This window comes from Ambystoma mexicanum, chromosome 8, assembly GCF_040938575.1.
Source record: "Ambystoma mexicanum isolate Mex_15411 chromosome 8, UKY_AmexF1_1, whole genome shotgun sequence".
NCBI classification, from domain to species: Eukaryota; Metazoa; Chordata; class Amphibia; order Caudata; family Ambystomatidae; genus Ambystoma; species Ambystoma mexicanum.
In genome coordinates, this window is record NC_090929.1 from 821,111,484 (window position 1) to 821,136,037 (window position 24,554).

Consider the following 24,554-nt stretch of genomic DNA (forward strand, 5'->3'; position numbering starts at 1 on the left):
ATCACTGAGACTATTGGGCGAAGGGTTTGGTACTGGATTGGGGTCTGCGTAAACTCTATGCGCAAGCCTTTGGCTGTCTGCAAAACCCAAGCATCGCCGGATAGCGCCCGCCAGTTCTCCCAGAACTGCTCAGTCCTCCCCCCCTACTGGCGGGTAATTGCCCACTCTCACCTGTGGGGAAGTTCTGTCCTCTTCTCTGGCCTCTGCTTCACCTTCCACTAGGCAAACAGCCTCTTGGCGGGAAGAAGGTATTCGGTTGTCTGTTTTCCCAGTCCTGGGCTCTGTTGCCTTGAGGTCTTCTGGATGTTTGGTATCGACCGGTCGCTCGACCTCTATACCGACCAGTCCCGCCAAAAACTCTTCCGGGGAAGATCTTCTTTATGGAGGCTTGAGCCTTCTCCAGGGAGGTATAGGTCCCTACGAACCTCCCCATTTCTTTCCTGAAGGTCTCCCCAAATAACAGCCCTTGTGCTGCTTCCCCCGCTTCGTACGATGATGGGTCTCCCAATTTAGGGTCTATCTTGAGCAATAGTCGTCGCCTACACTCGGATGATATAGCGCCGTTGGCGTTTCCTAATAGGCATACAGCTCTCTCTGCCCAGTTAGCTAGGACACCTGGGTCTACCTCTCCTCCTGTATCTTTCGCTCGCTCTGCCAAATCACTGATTTTAGCCATCGTTCTGGCTAAATCTAGGACTTTCTTCTGATAGCTTTGCTATGAGCGGTCAATCCCCTTCCTGGGATCTCTGTTGGATTTGGCTACAAAGGCCAACATCTTGGGGTCTAGCTCTGGCGCTTCTGCCACTTTCCCTGGCAGTTCCGGTTTAGGGCACTCTGCCCTCATTCTCTGACTCACTTCTTTCTCCAGCGCCTTGCGCAGTCTTTGGGTCATGTATTTTGCGACCCTCAGGGATGGCATCCATTTAGAGGATTTTGGGTTCTGGATGTCTTCCTGGTGAACATGTCTGAGGTCTCCTCCTATTCTAAAATATGGAGCTTTTTCAGCTTTTTCTTTTGCGGAGGCAGACTTCCTTCATCCCCTTCGTTATCGGCTTCCTCATGTGTGGAGGTTGGGGACTCTACTGGTTCCTCTTCTGGGAAGCCTTCTTCTATATCGCCCATGTTATCCTCCCCTGGGTAGGGGGTCTCGAGGCTCGGCACCCCCAATTTATTTATGAAGGCCTCTCTCAGCCTATTAAAAGCGTCTGTAACCTCTGGGGCTCCTGGAACTGCCTCTTCTGTATGGTCCAGGGTGTCTGAAGAGTTCTTGCCCTTCTGGGCCTTAGTACACCCCTGAGGGTCCTCTGGTGTGACCCTTGTGGACGTGCTTGCCCTCGGTAAGGTGCTTTTATCTTTTTGGCTAAGAAACAATTCTATTGTCTCCAATCTATTCTTGAGGGGTCTGAGCCACTGCCTCAATGAGTGAATCCCGCAGCACTTCCTTAAAGCTATATACTAGGTCTTCTGGGTACACTGCCTCATGCTCCTCTTCACTCCACTCAAAATCTGCCATAGTGCTGTCAGGTGCCTGTCAATATCTTATTATGTCTAGTGGCACGTCCACTGACTCACTTCTGCTTGCAAAAGGCTGCACCTTGACTTCCCAGCATTCTCTGTTTATGTAGGGCTGAAAATGTGTTTTCTGCAGTTTAACTGCATTTTCTGCTGCTCCACGTGGCTTTAATAACCAATTTTAGCCTCTGTGAGCTTATTCCTTGTCTCTCCGACACTTTCGCAATGTCAATTAACGGTTGAAGCCGTTTCGTGGTATTGAGTGCGATTTTGGCTCCTCCCCCGCAAGAGTGGGGGCCCGTTACTTCAATGTCTTCCTCCGGCTCTCTGCCAGAGGCTCTGCCCCCTCGAAGGTGGGGGCCGTAGTCTACCTCAATGCCTATTGCCGGCTCTCTGCTGGGAGGCTCCGCCCCCGCGAGGGTGGGGGCCGTAGTCTCCGCAAATAGGGAAACAACTTCTCCTGTAATGCAGAGAGCTTGCTCCACCCTCGCGAAGTTGGGGGCTGCTTACTCGCGGCCCACGACGCGAAGAGTAAGAGGCAGCCGGCCAGCCCCCGAGGTGCCTATAGTGCGGCACAGGGCCGCCGGTGCCTCTGACAAACAAATCAATTTAACCTTCAAAAAGCGATGTGCGGCTTCAACCCGCGCTATGTGCTTTGTGGACAATAGTAATCCTAATCAGCATGTGAACTTTTAAAACATTATCATTGTTATTTATACACGTTTACACACTACTCGCTACGGAGCAAAATTAGGATGATACTTATCTCTGGAGAGCAGGAAAAGAAGAGAACAGGAAAAGGAAGGACTAGGTCACGTGACCAGGACACTGGGGTTACAGGGACCAAAGACTGATGGGACATGTAGGTTAAAAAAAAAAAAGTTTATTTCAATGAATGGATTGAAAATGTTATTATTTGTTGAAACTGCTGGAGAGTAAAATAAATAGAAGATGAAGCATAATGCATAATGCTCGCCTCCGTCTTGACATAGAATGGCCATAGCCCGCGCCTGAAGCCCTCAGCCTGCATTAGCTGCCTTTGTGCGAGGTTCTCCAAGGGGTGGTTTATAAGGCTAAATTAACGATTCCACATTGTTCCATTATTTGGTGGTGGATGGGTATTGAGATCACTGTAAGTACATTTTTTGATTGACGTTTTACTTGGTGTGCAGTGAAAATATTGAGAAAAAAATGTCGAATGACAAAAAAGTCGAAAAAAATAAGTTGGAAAAAAAAGTCGAATAATTTATTTTTTTATTTGTTTTTTTGGCTCTCGTATGTAAAAAAAAAGGTAAAATCAAAAAAATAAATACAAAAAGGGGGGTTGGGGATGGGAACCCCCCCCATTTCGAATAAAAAACGTTATAAAAAAAAATGCGACTTTTTTTTTCGACCTCTTTTTTCTCGATATTTTGACTTTCGACATTTTGATTTTCGAGGTTTTGACTATGAACCGTTTTACTTCCTGGTAAAAAAAATGCTTCACTTGATCACCCTGTGCATCTGCATAATCACCTTGATTTGCCAGCAAATGCCAAATCATTTTCATAATCCCTTGAGTATGAGATGTTGTTGGCTATGAACTACTAGGGAGAAAAGGGTTGAACATAGAAGGCAAGCGGCATTTAGGCAGCAGCGTAGGACAATCCCAATGAGAATGACATTATTAGGAACGAAAATTGATATTTCTACACCAGTTAAAGAAGAAAACTGCACTTAAAACATGTTCTGGTCTTAAGGAATAAAAAAAGTAAACTAGCTGTTTTTCAGCTAAGTGTGGATGGTTAGTTGTTTCTGTATGCCTACGTGTAGTGCGGGGTCAACCTAAACGGACTAAAATGTAACTTGTGAAGGAAATGTTAATTTAATGACAGTTCCTTAAATAGCATGTTTAAACACCATCATACATCTGGTAATTGCCAAACTTTCTTCCCGTAGCTATTCTATAGAGTGACCGATGACCGGGCGAAGCAGTCTGAGCTGTACTTGGTGGGAATGATCTGCTACTACGGCAAACATTATTCCACTTTCTTCTTACAAACGAAGATTCGTAAGTGGATGTATTTTGATGATGCGCATGTCAAAGAGGTAAGGACATTTTGCTCATCTGTTCATTTTTGACAATGGTCATTAATGTCCCTCCCATTGATTTCACTGTCATGGATATGTTCCCGACCCTCTTTTTTTTCTCTATCCTCCACTGTACAAAGCTTTATAGATTTAAATGTTAACATATTTGATCCAATTGGCCGTGTAGTGCAGATAATTTGAACAATTTGGCACTTAAGCATTGCACCTACAAGAAGGCTGGTTGCTTTTGGCTGATCATTTGGGCACAGTAATTGCTTTAGCTCAACAGCCAAATAGACAAGCATTGCCATAATGTGATCTCTGTAGGTCATGTAAGCTCCATCTCAAGCAGAGGATAATGCACGCAGGGAGAGACACTCACAGTACTTTGCTGTTCTCCTGCCCACACTGACCCCTTGGTCTTGCTATGGGTCCTGGGGCGTGAGTTAGCAAGGGTACATATGCCTTCTGGTGTGGGAATTCACAGACAAGGTGACCCACTGGGAGTGAGCATCAGGAAACATGAGCCCCATGCCTTCTTTTCCTGAAGGCTCCCACTCTGGGAGGACATTTTTCCACCCACTGTGCATTGCCTATTGTGATTAGGAAAATTGGAGAAACAACTCTAAAAAGGGTATATGATATGAAGCAGATGGGGCCCAGAAAATAAGTGTGCACTGTGCGTTGCATATATCTGTTAACAGCCCTGGCTCCCTCTGAGTTTGCTAAAGCGCCACTCAACGAAAGTGAGTTTTTAGTTTGGCTCCTATTTGGTTATTCCTGATCATTGGTGGATGCTGCATTTTTTTTATAAACCTCCAGCTACTGTAGTGTTATTTCATTTCTAAAAGGCAACTTATCTTTTTGACAACTTTAGCCCCATAACATGGGAGATGCCTGGGTTACACAGTCTGTCGTTTTTTTTTAAATATATTGTTCAGCTCTTTTTTTTCTAAGCAGGCAAATGTTTAGAAATACTTCTGCTTTCTGTTGAGACTTTTATGTTTTTATACTGCAATGGAATTCTCATCCTTGGTGCAGCCTCTTGTTTATTTATATGTGCATTACAAAAGCTAAAGTAGTTTTCCTTTCCAGTGAAAATCAACAGTTCGGAAGCTGTGATAGTGTGATTTATATATATTTATTTAATCATTCAAAGTCAATGGATTCAGGTTTATAAAAAAGGCCATCAAATTGCAGTGTATAAAAAAAATGAAAATGCCTTTTCTGGACCCTTTTTTTACATTTTTTTTACAAATTTCACTGCTAACTATTAACAGATAACATTTAGAGTGAAGATAAAAATGGAGGAAAAGAAATGCATGGTTTAAAAAAAGAGGGCAAGGGAGGGGAGATGGAAGCGGTGGGGTATGGAGGGTGTTATGCCATATATTTTTTAAAGAAAATAAATCTATTTGTTTAATTGAAAGTTAATCAGGGAAGACCATTTTCAGTCAATTAGTCAGATATCACATCAATTTGACTGTTTGGATTGCTGCTCAGCAAGGACTTTCTGCACAGTAAAACTTTCTGTGATATTTAATTTTTATAGAGGCCCACAAATTGAAATGCTCTTCACTCCCCACCCAATCACTCATGTATTGGCCCGTAAACTCTCCCAGTGTTCAGTAAGCAGTCACGACAATATGCGGCAAAATAAAATACCTGGTGCAGTGCAGGGAAAGATCATTTTTCCTGCGTGTCCAACCAAATGACTGAAACTGAGATCTAGCCAATGACATGCTCGAAAGCATGGTTCCACAGTACTCTATTTGACAGGGTGTGACATCCAACCAGGACATGGAGCTTCTATGTAGGACGACAGGTATCGAGGTAAGAGCCCAAAAAAAGGAGCTGCAGTAGGTGCTGATCGGATTTTCTGCTTCTATTTACTGCATCATCAGCCTTTCTGCACAAGTACAACTTTGTAACTTGTGTTTGAGGGGTGTTAGGAGGGTTTTTCAAAGTCACTACCTGGGGTAGGACTTGGTGAGGAGGGTCCTCTGAAGCAGATTGTACTCTGAGCCAAACGTTCCTCCTGCTCCATAACTCTGCACCAGGTTTATAGAGTATATTCTTTACACTGCCGTCTTCTATCCTCTGCCAATTCCCAGATCCTTGCTACACACAGGTTAGTGTGTGTTTTCTTAATTTGTCTGTCTGTTTGTGTATGTGAGAGGAAGAGTGAGAAGGGGGATTGGCGGGGAAATGTGAGGAAGTGAAATGGATCTTTCTGTAAGGGGTCTGTGGTAGGAGTGCAGGCAGCACCTTCAGTTTTACTTTGCAATTCCTGCACTTCTATGCCCACGCTACTAACAGATTCCCCTCTAAAATCACCTACCATTTTACACTTCACACACCAATCCCTCAAAGGCCTAGCTGTGAGCACTAATTGAGCTATGACCAATCGCTCCTATATCAGCAGATATCCACACCTAATGCACTTGAACCTATCAAATCTTGGCTTTTCCGCTTCAGCTAACATATCTCCAAATGTCTTTGTATGTGGAAAACTCATAACAATAGTTTTACAGAGCGGGTAACCTTTTGAGTTGAAGCTGAGAACAAATCTAATTCGGGTGGTAAAAGAATTAAAATGCTTTTTCAAAAAATATTGTTTTGTAAATTCCTATAAACGTAAACTGTTTATAAGTTCTCCAACTACGAACTAGGGGCACAATTCTTTGTTTTTGAGCACAATAATCCACAGAATTCTTAATGCATGAAAGATTATTTACATTTCTTGTACTGATCATATGAAACTCACCTCTAGTCTAATGGGAACTCTGAATGGGGTGCTTTTGACTCTGGGAACAGTCTGTTGTTGAGAACAGATGTAAGTATGTGTTTTTTTTATTACACCATATCATTTTCAACAAATTCTTCTGTTAACAATTTATTACTAATCATAGAGCTACTATATAAACGGAGGAGGCAATAATTTGAAACTGTCAGAAACCTTCAGTGGTAATTCTGAGGTTTTTCTAATCCCTAGGGCTCCAGATGAGATTTTGAAATGGGAGTGTGTTACACTCTATTTTTAGTAGCTGCTAGTAAATTGATTTTTCAGGGAGTGAAAAAGTGATTGCAATTCTCAATGGGGATACTTTTTTAGATGAGTGCAAATCTTACTCCTGAGTCCTGTACAGGATACTCCATACTTTCTAGGTGCCCAATTGGGAACAGAACCAGAGCCATTTACACAGCAAGAGTACTTTCCCCTTACATTTTTACAAATGGCATAACTATGGGGAACGACTCTTCCCCACAAGCACCCACACATAAGTTAATTTGTACTGCACGGACAGGATCAGGTGCCTCACTGTTGCGCTCCTTTTTCCAGCGCTCTTTCCTCAAACTCTTTTTTTTCAAAGTCATTTCACTCGTCCTTCTGTCTCCTAGTTCCCCTGACGTATGTCAATGTCTGTCAGGTTTTCAAGATGTGTGTCTTGTGAGAGTCACTTCCAAGCATCATACCAACACACTTTCTAGGGTGCCTCTGGAGAATTATTTCAGACCCCCTCCAGTTTATCCAAGGGAATTTTCATCAAAGGAGACTTGAGTGGATAAGGTGAGTACACATTTATGTTCAAGGGCACATCAGCAGGGCGACTCCTTCACTGACTGTTCCTTTGCTGTGAGTTGTCGGGGCTCTTACTCTTTGCCGATGTCTTCCTGCCTTTTTGGGGGAGACCCGTGAGGCCCATAGGGCTTCTACCAACACTTGCGCCTAGGTGCATAAAAGTACTTCCATTATGCCTAAGCCTGTGTGCTTTATCAGTTCTTGCGTTGAGGGTCCCATTTCCTCTGATACCGGGCTTCGGCTAGAGGGGGTGCCTTCACGTACCAGGACAAGGTTCACTGCACCATTACCAGGATTTCTCCATAGGGTTAAAGAAATGGCAACCAGGTGTGATGCAGAATCAGAAACTGGCCTTTTGACCTGCGGCTCTTCCCACTTCAGAGACAGCAGCATGGCTGCAAGGGTGTCAGGATCCACATGCTCCATTTAGATTCGCGTGTACAGTTTTGGTGTATGACTTTACCCCCAAGGTACAGTGGTCTGCTGTTCAAACTTCTTGGTGCACCACATATACCCCTTCCTCTTCAGCCCTGAGGTATTATGATTTGTGGTCTGTGATGAATCGAGGGACTTTGTCTTTCTCCCCCAGGGGGGGAGCCCCTCCCTATGAGGCTAGGGAAGTGAGACCACTCTGCAACACCCTCCCTAGGGGTCAAGGTAAGTGGTACCTCACTGGGAGAGACTCCCCCTTAGTGGCCAAGGACTCTCGTTCCAGTGAGGAACTCCCTGAAGCTTTGCACACCATGGCCTACATGAGAAGCTCCACAATACCAGAATTACTGAATTTGTTAAACACCAAGTTGGCAATGAAGAAACACTTGATAGACCTCTTTATCAGATAGGAAAAGAACATGTCTCTTTAAATCAATATATTCAATCAACAACCAAAATCAGTGGTGATGGCTATGTCTTCCCTACAGATGCCACATCCTCAAGCACCATAGATGCCTTCTCCTCAAGCACTGATCCCTAGATGCCTGTTCGATCACTTCTTCAGAGAAGCGTCACGATGACACTCAACCATTGAACCAAGATCTGACTAGGAAAAGCACTCAGCTACTCCTGATCCTGGCATTCTGGTGTAATTCTGGAACACCATGATACAAACGTAGACGTTGATGAAGATTTCAGCTAGTTCATAATCGTATGGCTAACATTATTGCATACACCTACGTCCCGTCCCCTTTCCTCCACACTGCATGGGCATCCTGTATTTGGAGGGGACCGGAAGCTTTTTGCCCTGCAAAAACTATTTCCCCCTTTAAATTTAGCATGCGCATTGGCGCTGACGCAGACCTTACCACGCTCTGCTAGTCCCACACACCGTCGCCTCACCCCAGTCCCCATTTCCCTGCACACGGGATCGGACCAACCCTGTGCTAGCGATGAGTTTTTCCTCTCCCCTGTGTTTTTCTTCATTTTTCACGGGCCCCGGCGTATGTCAGTCAGAAGTGGGTTTTTTCGGTGCACATCCTGCAAGGGATCCTTTCCAGCGTTCCACCCAGATACACTCTGTTTAGAGGGTCTGGGGCCCAACCACCGGTGTGATTCTTGCACAGCGTATGATGCGTTCACTCCCAGGTCATTTAAGAATCGGTTATCCAGGTAGACGGAGATCTTCTCATGGCCACCTCCGGATCACCTCAGGGATTTTGCACGTCACAAAACAAAGAATGTCAGACAAGTAAGTCCTCTGTCTTCATCATTACCGCTGTGGACTTCTTCCGCTGAGTGCGGTCTTTGAGATCCTCATACCGACACTCGATCTGAGGCCTTAGGCTACCAGTGCATGCACTGAGGGGTCTTTGGATCCTGCCAGGTCATGGGACCGGCAGATCCTATTCCCGGACATTGGTCCGAGGGGCGTAAAAGCTCTGGTTCCGAGTCTAGGCCTTAGGGGGGGTCCCTAAACATAATCTGACTTCCGGTTCAAAGCCTGAGGGGGTTTAAAGCATCCCGAGGATAACTCTGAGGTCATTCTCAACACAGAGTCTACTCTTGAGGGCCTAAAAAGGACTTAAACCCAGGGTTCTGCACTGAGCATACAACCTCTGTGTATTCCCCTCGGATCTACAACATCAACGGCGGCTAGTCACATGAAGAGTTGTAGCATCTGTAACTTCTTCTCGGTCAGAGTGGGCCACACAACCACATTGGTTTTCAGAGCGGCCTACACAGCCTACATATAGACGGTCTAACATTAGTGATGGCAGGGGTCCATCTCAGGCACAGTGGAATACTGCCTACCCTACTATCCCAGAAAGGCTCTCAAAGGGTAGTGGGCTGCAGTATGAGCATTTGGGAAGTAGACCATCAACATCTGCTTGGACCCCAAGGTGGCAGAGCAGGGCTCTACTCCCCAGGGGCAGCAAGCACAGGCAGCAGGTGAGGAGAGGTTTTTTGATTGCTTCATGCAGCTAATGAGATATCAACAAATGACAGTGATCTTAAAAATCTCTAATCAAGGAAGTCGTACCTCAGTTTCACCCTCCTTATCCACCACTGCCTCCAGTACAAACATCACTTCAACCAGGGCAGGATGCTCTAGGCCCTTCACAGTCTCGGACTCCACCAGCTAAGCCCACAAACGCTAGTCTGATACCTGTTATAGATCGGGCCCTTGTGATAATAACTCTACTATCCGACGTGACAAATACCTGCCACAACAACAGTCTGAAGAGGAGGATGAAGATTTGTCATATTCAGCTTAGGCGTTCCGTGACCTCATGCAAGGATTGGCAGTTTTCTTGGGGGGTTCAAGTACCTCAGATAACACAACAAGTAGGTGTGTTAGCCGAGGTCTAGGATTTGAGTATGTCGAATCGCTCAGGCATCCCTTTCTAAAAGGATGTTCTATAGGACGTCAATAAATTATGGCCCAAACCACATTTTACCGCCTCGATCAACAAACAACTAGATGCTAAATTTAGACAGATGGAAGGAGAGACAATCCTTTTGTTCTCACACACACACCTACATCCTCAGTGGTCACAGCAGCATCTTTATATTCCAAACCTTCTGCCAGAACATCCTCTTCTGTGTCATCAGCATCTGCATGTCTTTCGAAGGAAGACAGTTATTAGCAATTCCGGGCGACATTTGAGGCAGGCGAGGTGTTCTTAGTGGCTGCCAATCAACGATTATGGAGGGAAATAGGAGATTTCCTCCCAGACTTATCCGTCAAGCAGCATTCAAAGCTGGTTTGGCGGAGGCAAAGTTGTGTGCCCAAGAGATGTTGGAGGCTTCAGTATCTTGCGTAAACATGGCAAGTAAGGGGTATGACCATAGCCAGAAATAAAAAGCATTTGTCTTTGGTGCACGCCACCAAATTTACTGCAGATGTCCAGGATTGAATTCTGGATTTACCCTTAGACAGTGCTGAACTTTTTCTTTCTCCACTGATGAGGAACTGATGAAGAAAAAAACAGCACTCAAACAGCTAAGTACCTAGCACTATTGTCAAAATCGGCGACTGAAGGGTTCTCTCAGGGACAGCCCAGCAACCCCGATCTTTTGGAGGTTTTCGATGCTTCCAGGATAGTAGAGCCATGCCGGTCTCCTAGTACACATCACAGAAAGCAGCAAAGAACTGCAACAAATAGATTTTTCTCGTCCCCCTGCTCCTCACAAGCTTCAAAAACAAAGAAGCAATGAGGAGTGCATCCAGGGTTCACGATACCTCTGTGGGAGGCAGACTAGCTCGGGATGTACCGCAACAGCATCACCTTTTCCAGCACCTGTGGCTACTATTGGTAGTTTCAGGGGGTTTTCGACTCCAGTCCTCCACATTCTTCCATCTTCCCTTCTCCTCCTGGACATTGTTTCTCCAGGCCTCCTACAGGAAATGCAAAACCTCACCCAGAATCAAGCTGTGGAGATGGTTCCTCACACAGACAGGGGTCAAAGATTGTACTCGTGGATCTTTGCGATCTACAAGAAGAACCAAGTGGTCCTGCGTGTAATTCTAGACCTGTTTTAGGTCAATCTTTCACTTTCCCTAGAAAAGTTCAAGATGGTGACGCTGGCTCATATTGCCAAAACTCTCTGCAGGGGAGATTGGTTGTGCTCCCTGGACCTGAAGAATGCCTAACTCCATGTTCCCATATGGTGTAAGGAAGGCATGGTATCAATAGTAAGACAGACACAAGTGACCAAAGTTCAAGGGTGTTTATTGAACTTCAACAAGGGTATGATAAACGCCTATCTAATCCTAAATCTACAGATGGGAGCAAGCTACGACCATCAAATAATCATAATGCAGTCCTAGTGGAGTCTCATCAAAATAAAAGGGCCTATACAAAAAAAAAAAAACTATTGCCAATTCTTACCTCTAAATACAAATAGTGTGGGGTAGAATTCATGAAAAAGAGAAAAAGAAAGAAGTCTTCACAAAATGATATGTCAAGATGTTCAGGCCGTCGGCCTCCCTTCCCCACATTTTCAGCACGGGACAAGGCAGTTCACTCAAGCAAAACATACACTCTGGCTTCTTCGGCATGAGGATATAGTTCCATTACCTGCATCAGGGCCTTCTGTGCCCAAGTCTCTTTACTTATCAAAGTCTATTGATTTAGAGGGCCTGATGTATAAAAAAACCCACACAATAATTTTCCTCTTACAAGTATTCAATTCAGGTGCTTCACCCTCAGCCAATCTCAGATCCCTTTTCATACCACAGTCGTTACTTTGGATGCCCCTCTTCTGGGCTCAGACCAATCTTCAGAGAATATTATTTCTCGGGTGACTCACGGTTCACCCCAGATCCCCCTCAGCCGGCTCGGATCCTTCTTCTTACTCAATTAGTCTCCCTCAGCTAGTCTCGGACCAGTTGCAGTTTGTATTAGCTATTGAAGACTTTCTATGTGCACAGAGTTTAGCTTGACCCATTGCAGGACCACTTCGATTTCACAATTTACATTTGTCACCTCTCAGTTTGATACCTAACGGAGACCTTCGAATTAGCACCCACGTGGTACTGAACCACTCTGTATATGGTATCTATCTTGGCTTCAAAAGTTCAGTCACTTCTTGGATGTTCAATTATATTCGTGTCGATCATCGCATGCGTTTCAGACACTGTTCTCTTTCCAATTTCTTCATACAATGTTGCTGCTTGCAAACTTTTCTAACACAGACCGGTCTGCTATCCGTCTCCCCGACTCGCCGTCTGTGCTGACTTTACTGGTGCTGCTTTGTTGTAGAAGCCAAAGACAGTACCATGGTGACAAACGCTCCTCCCTGCCTTGGTTATCGACGTAGGAGAGCCCCTGGTACCTCTGACACACAATGTATGTTTCTTCAGCTTTAATTCCAGGTTTTATGTTTCGTATTCTCGAAGACCCATGAAAGTAGCCTTTTTTTCCTCTGAAAAGGTCAAGGGCACTTCCCTCCTTGCAACCCTATCTGGTCTTGCCGCCTTTCTCCTCGTATTAAACTGCCATCTTGGAACTGCTGCTTCCTCGTATGTTTTGCCTCACTCAGAGTGTGATTTCATGTTCTGCCTTTTATCCTTTTGGAGAAGTATGATGGAAGTCAGGTGTGTGTGTAATTATCCGTAATTGCCTGACTCTGCCTGACCATTGTGTTAGGACATGTCAGGTATACAGCTCTGGTGTTAATCTGTTTTCTCTCACAGTGAGCTATCATGAGAAAGTGTTTGTGTCAGGAAAGGGGGGTGGGGGGAGGTGAGTTCCTAGGTATCCTGGTAGAATGGGGAAAAGGTGTTACAGGGAAGTGGATACCGTGTCTCACCATCCGGTGTCCCACTCTCACAAGACCCCTCATCCGGGTGATCCTCCTGCACTCATCTACCCACAGGAACTGGATCCAAAAGAGATGGCCGTGTCCTGGCCACCTGGATGACAGATCCCTTGGCACTAGCGGGTGAGACACCCTCTGGTTTCTCACAATGGCAACCACACAGACAGTAGTTTCGATTCAGAGTGATGGGCCATCATTTTCAAACTCTGCCCCTCAAGTATTTACAAAGATTATGAAGTCAGTTGCATTTCTCCTGAGACAGTATAATCATCTCATATATGATATGATGTGGCATTTATAATGCGCCTGTATACAGGTGTTTGTCAGCCCGACAAGACAAGGAGGGTGAACAAAGGGAGAACTAAATAACGATCTTACTAGGCCTTGTGTTATTCAGATCGCGCAAGTATGGGGAAGAGGGCAGTTGCCAAGAGACTCATACTCCTGAAATGGAAGGCTAGTTCGCCCCCCACGGCCCAAACGTGGCTCAGACATTTGGCTATAATGCAAGAAAGCGAGGAGATATATGTGCAAGGGATACAAACCCACTCCAGACCCAAGGACATATGGGCCCCAATGAGAACATACCTGCAGGCCCAGGCGGCAAGCTCGGACGAAGAAGAAAGCTAGATAGAGATAATCGAGAAACTGTACAATGTAAAAGTTGTGAAATTGATAGAAATGTATCACTCCCAAATGTTTGAAACTACATGTATGTTTAATAACATAACGCCATGCCAGAAGTAAATAAAGGTTTTTAAAAAAAAGTATGGGGAAGAGTTAAGGGGAGAAGTGCCAGAAGGGAGGGGAAGGGGGAAGTGCAGTTGGCTCATAAGTGCAGAGAGAAGGGACTGAAGGGTAGCAGATACAGACCCTTAAGTGCTGGGGAGCCCGGAGGCAGTGCAAGGGCAACTAGATATGAGGGAGCCTGGGCCCGAGTTCAGAGGGTGTCCAGGTGACCAGTGCGCGGAGCAGTAGGGTGCATCAGCAGATAAGAGGAAGAGAGAAAGCGGAAGAGAAAAGGAAGGTCTTGAGTTGCTTCCAGAACCGGAGGTGGTTCTGCTCAGGTTTGAGAGAGTCAGGGAGGCTGTTCCAGCGGGAGGCCTCAGCCGAGGAGATAGATCGACCCCCAACTCTCTGTTTGGCGAAGTGCCTGACCCTTAGAGAGTTGGAGGTGGATGAGCAGAGAGCTCGAGAAGGAAGATGTTTTGGAAGAGAAAGTTGGAGGTAGAGCAGTCCCAGGCATGAGAAAACCTCGTGGACGATGCAGAGGGTTTTGAACTTGATCCTTGCAGCCATGGAGAGCCACTGAATAGATTTCTGAGCTGGCAAGATACGATCCAGGGGCTTTAGACCAAGGGCAGGTCTCACAGTCCTGTTCTGGATAAGTTGTAAAGGTCGAAGAATAGAGGCAGGAAGATTTAGAAAGAGGCTGTTGCAATATTCCAGTCTAGAGAGGACCATAGCTTTTGAGACAGTGAGCTTCTGGGGGAAAGTGAGAAAAGGAAGAATACCTCTGACGAGGTGCAACAAGGTTCTTAGCCTCACAGGAAGGAGCAGGAAGTGGGCGGCCAGAGAGAGGAAAGGAGGGAGCAGGTTTCCCAATGTGGAGGATCTCAATCTTACTGGCATTAAGGCAGAGATCATTGGCGGCACACCATTCCTGAATTGTGGCCAGATAGTTTGGTATGAGAGAAGAAGCAGAGATGGCTGAGGGGAGCCTGAAAGAGATGAGTGTCATCCGCATAACATTGAAAATTTGAGCAGAAAGTAGCGATGCAGTGGGCAAGAGGTGCCAGGTAGTGGTTGAAGAGCCAGGGGGAGAGGTTAGACCCCCGGGGAACACCACAAGTAGAGACAGAAGAGAGGAAAGACCCCAGTTGGATCCGAGAGGGTCGGTCAGTAAGAAAGGAGGTCAACCAGGCCAAGGCCTGATCAGTAATACCAAGGTTGTTGTGGAGGCAATGGAGCAGGATGGCATGGTTGACCATGTCTAAAGCAGAGGATAAATCGAGGAGGATGAGGAAAGAAGGAAGATTATTGTCAAGATTGCACAGCATGTCTTCACAGGTGTTTAAGACAGCAGTTTCCGTACTTCTGGCAACTCTGAAGCCAGACTGGTGGTCATGAAGGCAACCAACAGATTCAGTATGTAGATATCCCTACTTGGGTGACTGGCTATTCAGCTCCTGCTCTCCGGAGGGAATTACAAGATCCAGTCAGAGATTGATGCAAATTTTATCCGATCTGCAGTTTTTGATAAACATCAAGAAATCAGAACTAAGACTTGGGACCTGGTCTTTCTGGTCATACGATGGGACACGTGCACCAAGAGGATGTTCCCGAAACAGGAGCGATTCAGGGATATTGTAGCAGCAATGAATAATTTTCTCCCCAGACATTCCACCACTGCATCATGGTACCAACATTTACTAGGCCTAATGGCACGGCGTGTTCTCAAGGTACCTTTCACCAGGCTCAAAATGAGATCCACACAAATTCACTTATCCAAGTCCTGGGACCAAGAAACAGAAAAGCAATGCGATCGGATTCTCGTTCCCATCTCTGTGAAAACAGGACCTCATATGGTGACCTCAGATGGACGCGTTAGGCTGTTATGACTTGTGATGTGCCTTTTCTCCTGTTGCTGTGTGAGCTTAGAATGTTATGAGTGCTTGTATGCAGAATTCTGAGAGATTGTTATTGCCATAAATTGTGCAGGCACCCAGGTAGGTTTTGGGTGGCTGTGCTGATGTAAGGGGGCAGGTAAGTGCACACAGCAGGAAACTAAACAAGAATGAAGAATAGGCAAGGTAATTCAGCACGACGGAACAGGAAGAAAGACGGATCTCAATGGTGAACAAAAAGTGATGGGAACCATGCAGTGGACAAACAATGAGTGATCCCACAAGGGGTGTATACACAGGTTGGACTAGAGACTGCCCACAGATATAAGGGAAGCTCAGTGCCTCTGTGTAAGTTACTTTTACAGGCACCTCTCCGTGCAAGCCCATGGAAAGGGGAAGCAGGAGTGGCTTCTGTGACTAGACTATAGGGCACAAACAAGGAGTGTACTTACACAAGACAAGCCGGTATTGGTCCAGCCGGAACCTACAGCGGACGCCCTCTGAAGGAATAGAACGCAACACACTGTTGCATTTAATTCACTATAGACTACAAGTAAAACAAGACAGGGGAAGTGCCCTGCCGGGAAAACCAGCAGCCAAACTCTGAACAAAGGAATAACAGAAGCAACAAGTGAGGACAAGAACAGTAACATAGATAACTGTGGACAACTAGGCAGTCAAGTAAGCAAGGTTTAGAAGCAGAAAAGCAAGTAGAAAAGAATCTATAAGGATACTGGAACAGCAGACTGGTAATCAGGAACTGTAAATCTGGACTGGAATAACCAGAGCAGGACTGAAGACAGATAACAGGGAAACTGTATCCCTGAAGTGGAAAAGCAAGGGTGGTATAGAAGACAGATTCCAAGGAATCTGTAGCTCTGAAGTGGGATAACGAGGGCTGAACAGGAAACAGATAAACGAGGAAACTGTAGCTCTGAAGTGGGATAGCAAGGGTAGGACAGAAGACTGACGCAAGGAAACCCAGGACTGGCACTTGGAAGCTAAAACCAGGAAAATAGAAGGTAGAGAGCAAGGGCTGCAGACAGGCAACAATGACTGCAACAGAGGTGCAGGGCTGCAATGTAGGAAGCTCAGAAGAGCAGGGCAGAAGGCAGAGGAGAGCAGAAGGCTGGAAGGCAGGGAGCCTAGAGGAGCAGGGCAGAAGGCAGAGGATAGTAGCAGGCTGCAAGGCAGGGAGCCCAGAGGAGCAGGGCAGAAGGAAGAGGAGAGAAAAGTAGCAGGCTACAGGGCAGAGGAGCAGAGGAGAGTGGCAGGGCTGCCAGGCAGGGGGCACTGGGCACTGGAACAGGAGCAGGATCTGACAGCAGCAGGAAACAGCAGAATATCATGGCTCAAGGCAAAAAAAAGGGCTGGGAGCGAACTCGCTGCAAGAGACCTGTGCTCCTGCAGGCAGCTGCTTAAATACTGCCCTGCCCTGTGCTGAAACAGGCTAATTAGCAGCACATGGAGCAGCACACCTGAAGGTAATCTGCCTCCTCCCTCTCTGGTCCTGGGAAGGTGAAAGTAGCACTGATATCTACGGCTTCTGGGAATTGTGGTTCCAACACTGATTCATAGGAATAACCAGGACATGAGAACTGCCGCACGGTGCATTATGGGAATTGAAGTCCATGTTGTTGGAAATACAGATTTCGAAAAGGAAATTTCAAATAATGTGTCAGGGGCTGCTTTGAAGATGGTAGAAAACACCCTGCGGGTCTGAAGACCGCGCCACCTAGAGGCAGAGATGCAGAAGCATGACTATCACCCTGCGAAGATCCAGTGCTTGAAGGGACAAAAGGGAAGCGTCCTTATTCGACACAATGTGCAAAATGACAGAAACTACCAGACACAGCTGCAAAAACCAGCTCCATTCATGTGTTGTTGAATGCCGGTTCTTCCAGATACACAAAAAGACATTCTTTATAATATCACAAACCTGGACTCTTTTCTTGATAAGCCATTTGGTACCTGATGACAGAGTTGGAGTCTTCAGGCCTGCAGACAAAGACTTGGTTTTAAGTAAGGTCTTAGTGCCTTCACAGACTAGAAAGTTGGAAACAATCGGCAAATGATGTGATTTTCCATCCTTAGCTAAAAACAGCATTTCGTCGGCAGCAAGCAACCCAGAATGTTTTGGAGATAGAGACACATTTTCTTTTGTCATGGCAATAGAGTCACTGGTTGCAATAACAGTCTCACTAGAAGGGGGAGCAGTAACTTCAATAGTAGAATCGGACGATTCCAAGCGAGCAGAAGCAGGAATAGAAGACGTTTCTCTGTCAATTGGCTCTGGCGGTGCATTGAACTGTTCATCATCAGTAAACATAGACTTCTCAGATGTAGAGCTTGCTGTAGTTTGTACTGAATTAGCCACAACACTTGAGTTTTGAAGTTGATTCATGACATCAGCATAAGAATTTGATAAGTGAAAAACTGTCTTCAGTTGGATTAGAAATTCTTGGAGCATCACGCTAATCGCAGGGCTTATCATCAGATCTTCAAAGACTGGGCTAGAATCAGGGAGCAAGGACTGAATGGAAAGATTTTGCAGATACAAATAAACATATTCATCATAAAGATCTTCTGTGTGTCTTTTCACCTGCCAGAGGTGCTCTTGTACCTGGTTTATGCTCATATTGTTTTCACATTCCCATATCTTAGGTGCTGATTTAGCAGGGCTACTAGTTGTTGCAATGTAAGCGTTAGCTGCTGGTTGGCAATGGGCACTAGCCACTGGAGTTGAGCTGATACATCCCAGGGTGTGTACTGGTCTCTTATACATGGGTTGTACTCATTTGTCTGCAGGAAACTGAGTGACTTGTTTGGGTACAGAGTTCCAGAAACAGGCTTAGGGCACTGGGCAGCTAGCCAAGCAGGTCCCGAGCAAACAAGTTGTGCCACTGGAATCCCGATTACATACTCTGGTTGCGAGTCCGCCACAATGAGTGAAAAACTTTTGGCTGCAGCAGTGTTTGGACAATGGGCCTGAGGTATGGCAGCCTGGGATAAAGGGGTACATGGTTTGTGCACAGGCTGAAAGTCGAATGCAGTGTCAGAAGACATGCCCGAAAGAACATGAGTGTTTTCCACTGTTTTGGCTAACAAAATCTGCAAGAATTCATTATCTTGCTGTAGTTCTTCTACAGGTGGGGGCTGCGGATCATAATTACAAATGTCATAGTAGTTTAACATAGAAGGGTCAGAGAGCCAGTGAGTGTAGTACTGTGCTTGCAAACATTTGTTTTCTAGGACTAGTCTGTCTTTTAAACTAGGGGTTTTGTTTGCTGTCTTTAGGAAGACTTTAGATTTAGGCAGAGGTTTCTTAAACCGAAAGGAAAGCATTTTAGGTCTGTGTATGCCTTTCCTGCCTACGGAACATAGATTTATTGGCACTTGCATTCTGTCATAAGTTGTGCAGGGCACCCAGGTAGGTTTTGGGTGGCTGTGCTGATGTAAGGTGGCAGGTAAGCGCACACAGCAGGAAGCTAAACAAGAATGAAGAATAGACAAGGTAATTCAGAACGACAGAACAGGAAGAAAGGACGGATTTCAATGGTGAACAAAAAGGGATGGGGGAACCATGCAGTGGACAAACAATGAGGAATACTATGAGGGGTGTATACACAGGTTGGACTAGAGACTGCCCACAGATATAAGGGAAGCTCAATACCTCTGTGCAAGTTACTTTTACAGGCACCACTCCTTGCAAGCCCATGGAAAGGAGAAGTAGGAGTGGCTTCTGTGTCTGGACCCCAGGGCACAAACAAGGAGTGTACTTACACGAGACAAGCTGATATGGGTCGAGCCGGAACCTACAGCGGATGCCCTCTGAGGGAATAGAACGCAACACACTGTTGTATTTAATTCACTATAGACTACATGTAAAACAAGACAAGTGAATGGGCATAGGTGGCCTGCTGGGAAACCCAGCATCCAAACTCTGAACAAAGGAATAACAGAAGCACAAGTGAGGACAAGAATAGTAACATAAATAACTGAGGACAACTAGGCAGTCAAGTAAGCAAGGTTTAGAAGGGGAAAAGCAAGTAGAAAATAATCTATTTGCAATAATATAGGGGACTGGAACTGAAGACCAGTAATCAGGAACTGTAAATCTGGACTGGAATAACCAGGGCAGGACTGAAGACGGATAACAGGGACACTGTAGCTCTGAAGTGGGAAAACAAGGGTGGTATAGAAGAAAGATTACAAGGAATCTGTAGCTCTGAAGTGGGATAAGGAAACCCCAGACTTGAAGGAAAGGAAGAAGGAACAACAGGCAGGTGGCCAGATAATAGGAGGTAGAGACCAGGGGTCCGCAGACAGGGAACAATGACTGCAACAGAGGAGCAGGGCTGCAATGCAGGAAGCTCAGAAGAGCAGGGCAGAAGGTAGAGGAGAGTAGCAGGCTGCAAGGTAGGGGGCCCAGAGGAGCAGGGCAGAAGGAAGAGGCGAATAGCAGGCTGAAAGGCAGGGAGCCCAGAGGAGCAGGGCAGAAGGCAGAGGTGAGTGGCATGGCTGCCAAGCAGGGAGCATCAGGCAAGGCACTGGAACAGGAGCAGGATCTGACAGCAACAGGAAACAGAAGAATATCGTGGCTCAAGGCAAAAAAAGGGCTGAAGCTAACTCAATACAATAGATCGGTAATCCTGCAGGCAGCTGCTTAAATACTGCCCTGCCCTGTGCTGAAGCAGGCTAACTAGCAGCACCTGGAGCAGCACACCTGAAGGTAATCTGCTTTCCTCCCTCTCTGGTCCTGGTAAAGTGAAAGTAGCACTGATCTCTAGGGCTTCTGGGAATTGTGGTTCCCACGCTGATGCATAGGAATAACCAGGAAATAAGAACTGCCACGAGGTGCATTATGGGACTTGAAGTCCATGTTTTCGTAAATACAGATTTCGGAAAGGAAATGTCAAATAATGATTTTGGGGCTGCTTTGAAGATGCTAGAAAGCATCCCGCGGGTCAGAAGACAGCACCACCCAGAGGCAGAGATGCAGAACCATGACAGTTATGTGCAATGTGTTCGGAGTGTGGCAGTTGAAGAGAGCCTGACTGAGAGAGAGTGTGCTGGTGGATGTCTCCTGGTGCATGTGTCCTACCTGTGTCCCTTGTGTATCAGTAACTTACTACTTGTAACCTGCAACTAAGTAAAAGAGTTTCTTCACATACCTGTTGCTCCTTAATGTGCTGTGAGGTCACCCCATATCATTGTTGATGAGCTGGCTGAAGAACCTGCATGGCTGATCTTGGGGGCGGGGATAGCTGAAATGAATGGACAGAAAGCACGTCTGAGTGAGGGGAATCGAGAAGAAGAGAAATCCACCGGCCACCGTCCCCAAAGAGAAGGCCCTTTCTCTCCAGTTGAAGCTCAGTGGCAGTCTGGCTAATAAGGCTAAGATACGCTAAGCAACGAGTGCCAGCCATTGGTTCAGGGCCAATGGGCAGGCAGATCTGTGGTGGGAAGACAGACCAGTGCTTCTAGGGGTGAGAAGACCTTCGTTGAAGCAAGGAAGCCACATTCCAGGGCTGTATGACAAGGTTGCAAGGGGCATCTCAGAAGGCACTTGGGCATGCACTGCCCGTTTTCCGGTGTTAGCCTGTGCTCCTGAGAGTTTAAAAAAAAACGAGTTTAACAATTTTTATGAGTTTTACACAACATAACTTGGACATTGTAAATAATATCCAATGATACATCACGTTTTTGTCTGTTCAAACCTTCCCACTTCCTGCCCCACCCTCCCCATCCCAGAACATTCCGCTGGCCATGTCTACATGTATTGTACCTTGGACTGATCTGAACTCGTCCTTATCTGTCTACTCTGCAGATTCTATTGGTGTATGTGCCTGTGTCGGGATGTCCTCCTGTGTAGGGGCCATCAGTTCTTGTAGCATATGTTTCCAAGCTGCAAAATCTAAATTATGTTCCTCTTGGCCGTGCTGGGATGCTTCCTGCCATACAGCGGTTTCTGCCAGTGACCATTTCTAGAGGTCCCTCAGCCACATACCTATCACAGGTCCATTGCATGCTTATCACCCCATTGCTATCCTACGCTTTGCCAAAATATATGCTAGGTCCCGCAATTTGTTGACATGTCTCGCATGCTTTGGTCTTGGGAAGATTCCTAGCAAGCACGCCTTGGGAGAAACTGCGTCCAGTGACAGGCCAACTTTAGACAGGATCCGGGCCACTCCCTCCCAATATTGGCGAATCTCCACGCAGGCCCAGGACACATGCACCAGGTCTGCGTTGGTCAGGCCACATTTTAGACATACATGTTCTGTTGCTTTACTAAATTAAGCAATTTTCTTCAGAGTTAAGTACACTCTGTGAGTGACATACAGTTGGATCAGCTGTAACTTTGCATTTTTGCACACTTCTTTGTGGTACCCCATGTTCCTGCCCCACGTAGCATCCGACGATTGCTCTTGTAAATCTGCTTCCCAGCTTCGCCTGGTTTGTATTAAATTACTATTTGGCCTTGCCATTAGTACCTCGTATAATCTGGATATTGCATGTGCCCTTCAGAGATGCCATAGAGTATTCCTATCGTTTCATCTTCTAACAGTATTTGATCTGTTCCCGGCCATCTTAATTTTATTCTGTGGATCAGTGTGGCATAAATTGTGTTGCCCCTCCCGTACTCCCAACTCCGAAGTGACCGCACTGAAAGTCATCTGTCGCTCCTCATTTAATATATCGCCTAATGTCACCACTCCACTAGGCTCCCAGTATTTTCTAACATTCAATCTGAGCTGCGTATCTTCACTCTTAAGTGTCACTAGTGGGATTTGGGCTGAATAGGGTGCATCTTTAGCCAAGAAGAGACAGGCTCTTTGCCACATTGTTCCGCCAATCTTCAACAACAGTGTTGGTTTTGGATCCTTTACCGGCGAGATCCACACCATCTCTTTCAAAAAGGTCCGTTCGTCTGATAGCAAGTACATGATAAACTGTAGTTGGCAGGCCAAAAAATATCCCTCAAATTCCGGCACTTTAATCCCTCCCTGCTCATTTGGTCTCTGTAATTTTTCCAATTTTATTTTATTTTACATTTATAAAGCGCTCACACAGCCCGCAGGCATCGAGGTGCTGTTACAGGAATTGTTTGTTTTTCTTAGTTGCGTAATTGTGTGTTTTTATTTTTGTCTTAGGTACGTATTTATAACGCGATTAAACACCCAGAGGTTTCTAAGCGCGGACCCGGGGATCGAACCTGTTGTTGCTTCGTGTCGTCTTGCTTCCAAGACACGCACGCTGCCGCTGAGCTAGCCTCCCAATGACATTCTGCATCTTGAATTGTGCCATAGAAGGCTTCGGCAAGTAGTGTTTAGTGTCCTGGAGAAGGCTTTGGGTATGTTACTAATGTTCCATATAAAATAGTGGAGCAGCCTCGGAAGCACCAGCATTTTCAACATTACGGCTCTTCCCATTACTGAAAGCGGCAGTTTAGCCCAGAATTTCATGGATTTCTCTATTTTTTTCACTGCCTTTACCGGTTTATGTGCGTGTTCTCCTTCAGGGTCATGGAAAACATCTACCTCCAGGTACCTGAATGTGTCAGTTTCCCATTTAATCGGCAATTCGGGCAATGTGCTCCGGGGTCTCCCAATGTATCCTGCCAGGGGAAATAGGCATGACTTCTGTGCATTTATTATAATCCCTGAAAGGTCTGCATAACGCTCGAACACATCCAGTATATATTGTAGGTTGGTCTATGGGTGTTGTAGATAAAGGAGCATATCGTCCGCATACAGAGAGATCAAGTGTGTGTAACCCTGTATTTTGATGCCCGCCTCCTGATATTCTTTCCGTAAATATGCCTAGTACCTTTGCCTAATCCCATTGTTCCGATATAATGGTACCTGTCTTAACTCTTGCTACTGGGTTATTGTATAGCAGCTTAACCCATTTAATATACGTAGCGCCAATACCGAATCCTTTCAACACCGCCAGATGCCAAGGCCATCGGCCTCAGTCAAATGCCTTAACTGCATCCAGCTAGGTCACTGCCATGAGCCGGTGCTGTCTCGGGTATGATCAATGACTTGGTGCAATCATCTTAAATTGCATGTTATGTTCCTGCTTGGGCCATATCCCGACTGATCCGGGTGTATGAGTTTGTGAATTACTGGCTTTAACCTATTTTCCAAAAAAGCTGTTGGGATCTTCCCATCTTGATTGAGCAGAAAAAGGGGTCGGTAAGATTCACAGTCGGTGACAGGTTTGTTGGGCTTCAGTAATGGGACAATAATTGACTCCCATAATGATTGTGGCAAAATGCCTTTTTCAAGCGATTCATTCAGCATCTGTCACACTCTCCTGTGTCTCTGTGGGAGCGATGGAGTCTTGTCCTTTTCCCCATATGCTCACTGCCCAACCTGGTACGGGAAGTCTGCCTGGTAATGAAAGGGTAAGAACATTAAGATACAGGACTGATTCCACCATTAGACCCCCTTCCCACTTTTCTCTTTGAGTAGAGGAGGTTTGTCTAGAGTTTTCCTTGTTTCACCTTGAGGATTAGTTGGGCGAGCTCTCCATCCTGCTATTGGCAGGGGTGCAATTCTTCGTAGGCAGGTGGTTTGGTGACCCCGCTTGTGGGTCTTCCCTTGTGTTTGTAAATGGGTTTAGTTCTCGCGTTCCGTGTTGAGTCGCTGTTCTGAATTCACAGAGGATTCCCCCGGAATGCTGCTGAGGGATGTGTGGTGAACCAGTTACTTCACTGGTACTCCAGAGCCGACTGGTTTAGCAGGTAAGTGTCTTTTGTTCCACTCCACTTCGGTGGCATGGAAAGAGCATTTCTCGAGTTTTGCATACAAGTGATTTTCACGTAAGTTACGGAGTACTGCTCGTACGTTTGACACATGTTCCTGTTGAGTAGCTGAATAAATTAAAATGTCATTGATGTAGACTACTGTGCATACATCTAGAAGTTCTCATAGTACATCGTTCATAAAGTGTTGGAACGCTGCCGGAGCATTGCAAAGCCGAAACGGCAT

At 46.0% G+C, this 24,554-nt stretch overlaps 1 protein-coding gene across 7 annotated transcripts in view; it reads left to right on the plus strand.

Moving 5' to 3' along the window:
* Positions 1-24,554, plus strand: part of USP54 (ubiquitin specific peptidase 54) — a 2,840,272-nt gene that overhangs the window by 1,281,021 nt on the left and 1,534,697 nt on the right. For all 7 annotated transcript variants that reach the window (XM_069610693.1, XM_069610692.1, XM_069610695.1 and 4 more), the window contains exon 9: positions 3,451-3,600. In XM_069610693.1, coding sequence (XP_069466794.1) covers positions 3,451-3,600 — 150 coding nt within the window. The remainder of the gene's footprint in view (positions 1-3,450; positions 3,601-24,554) is intronic.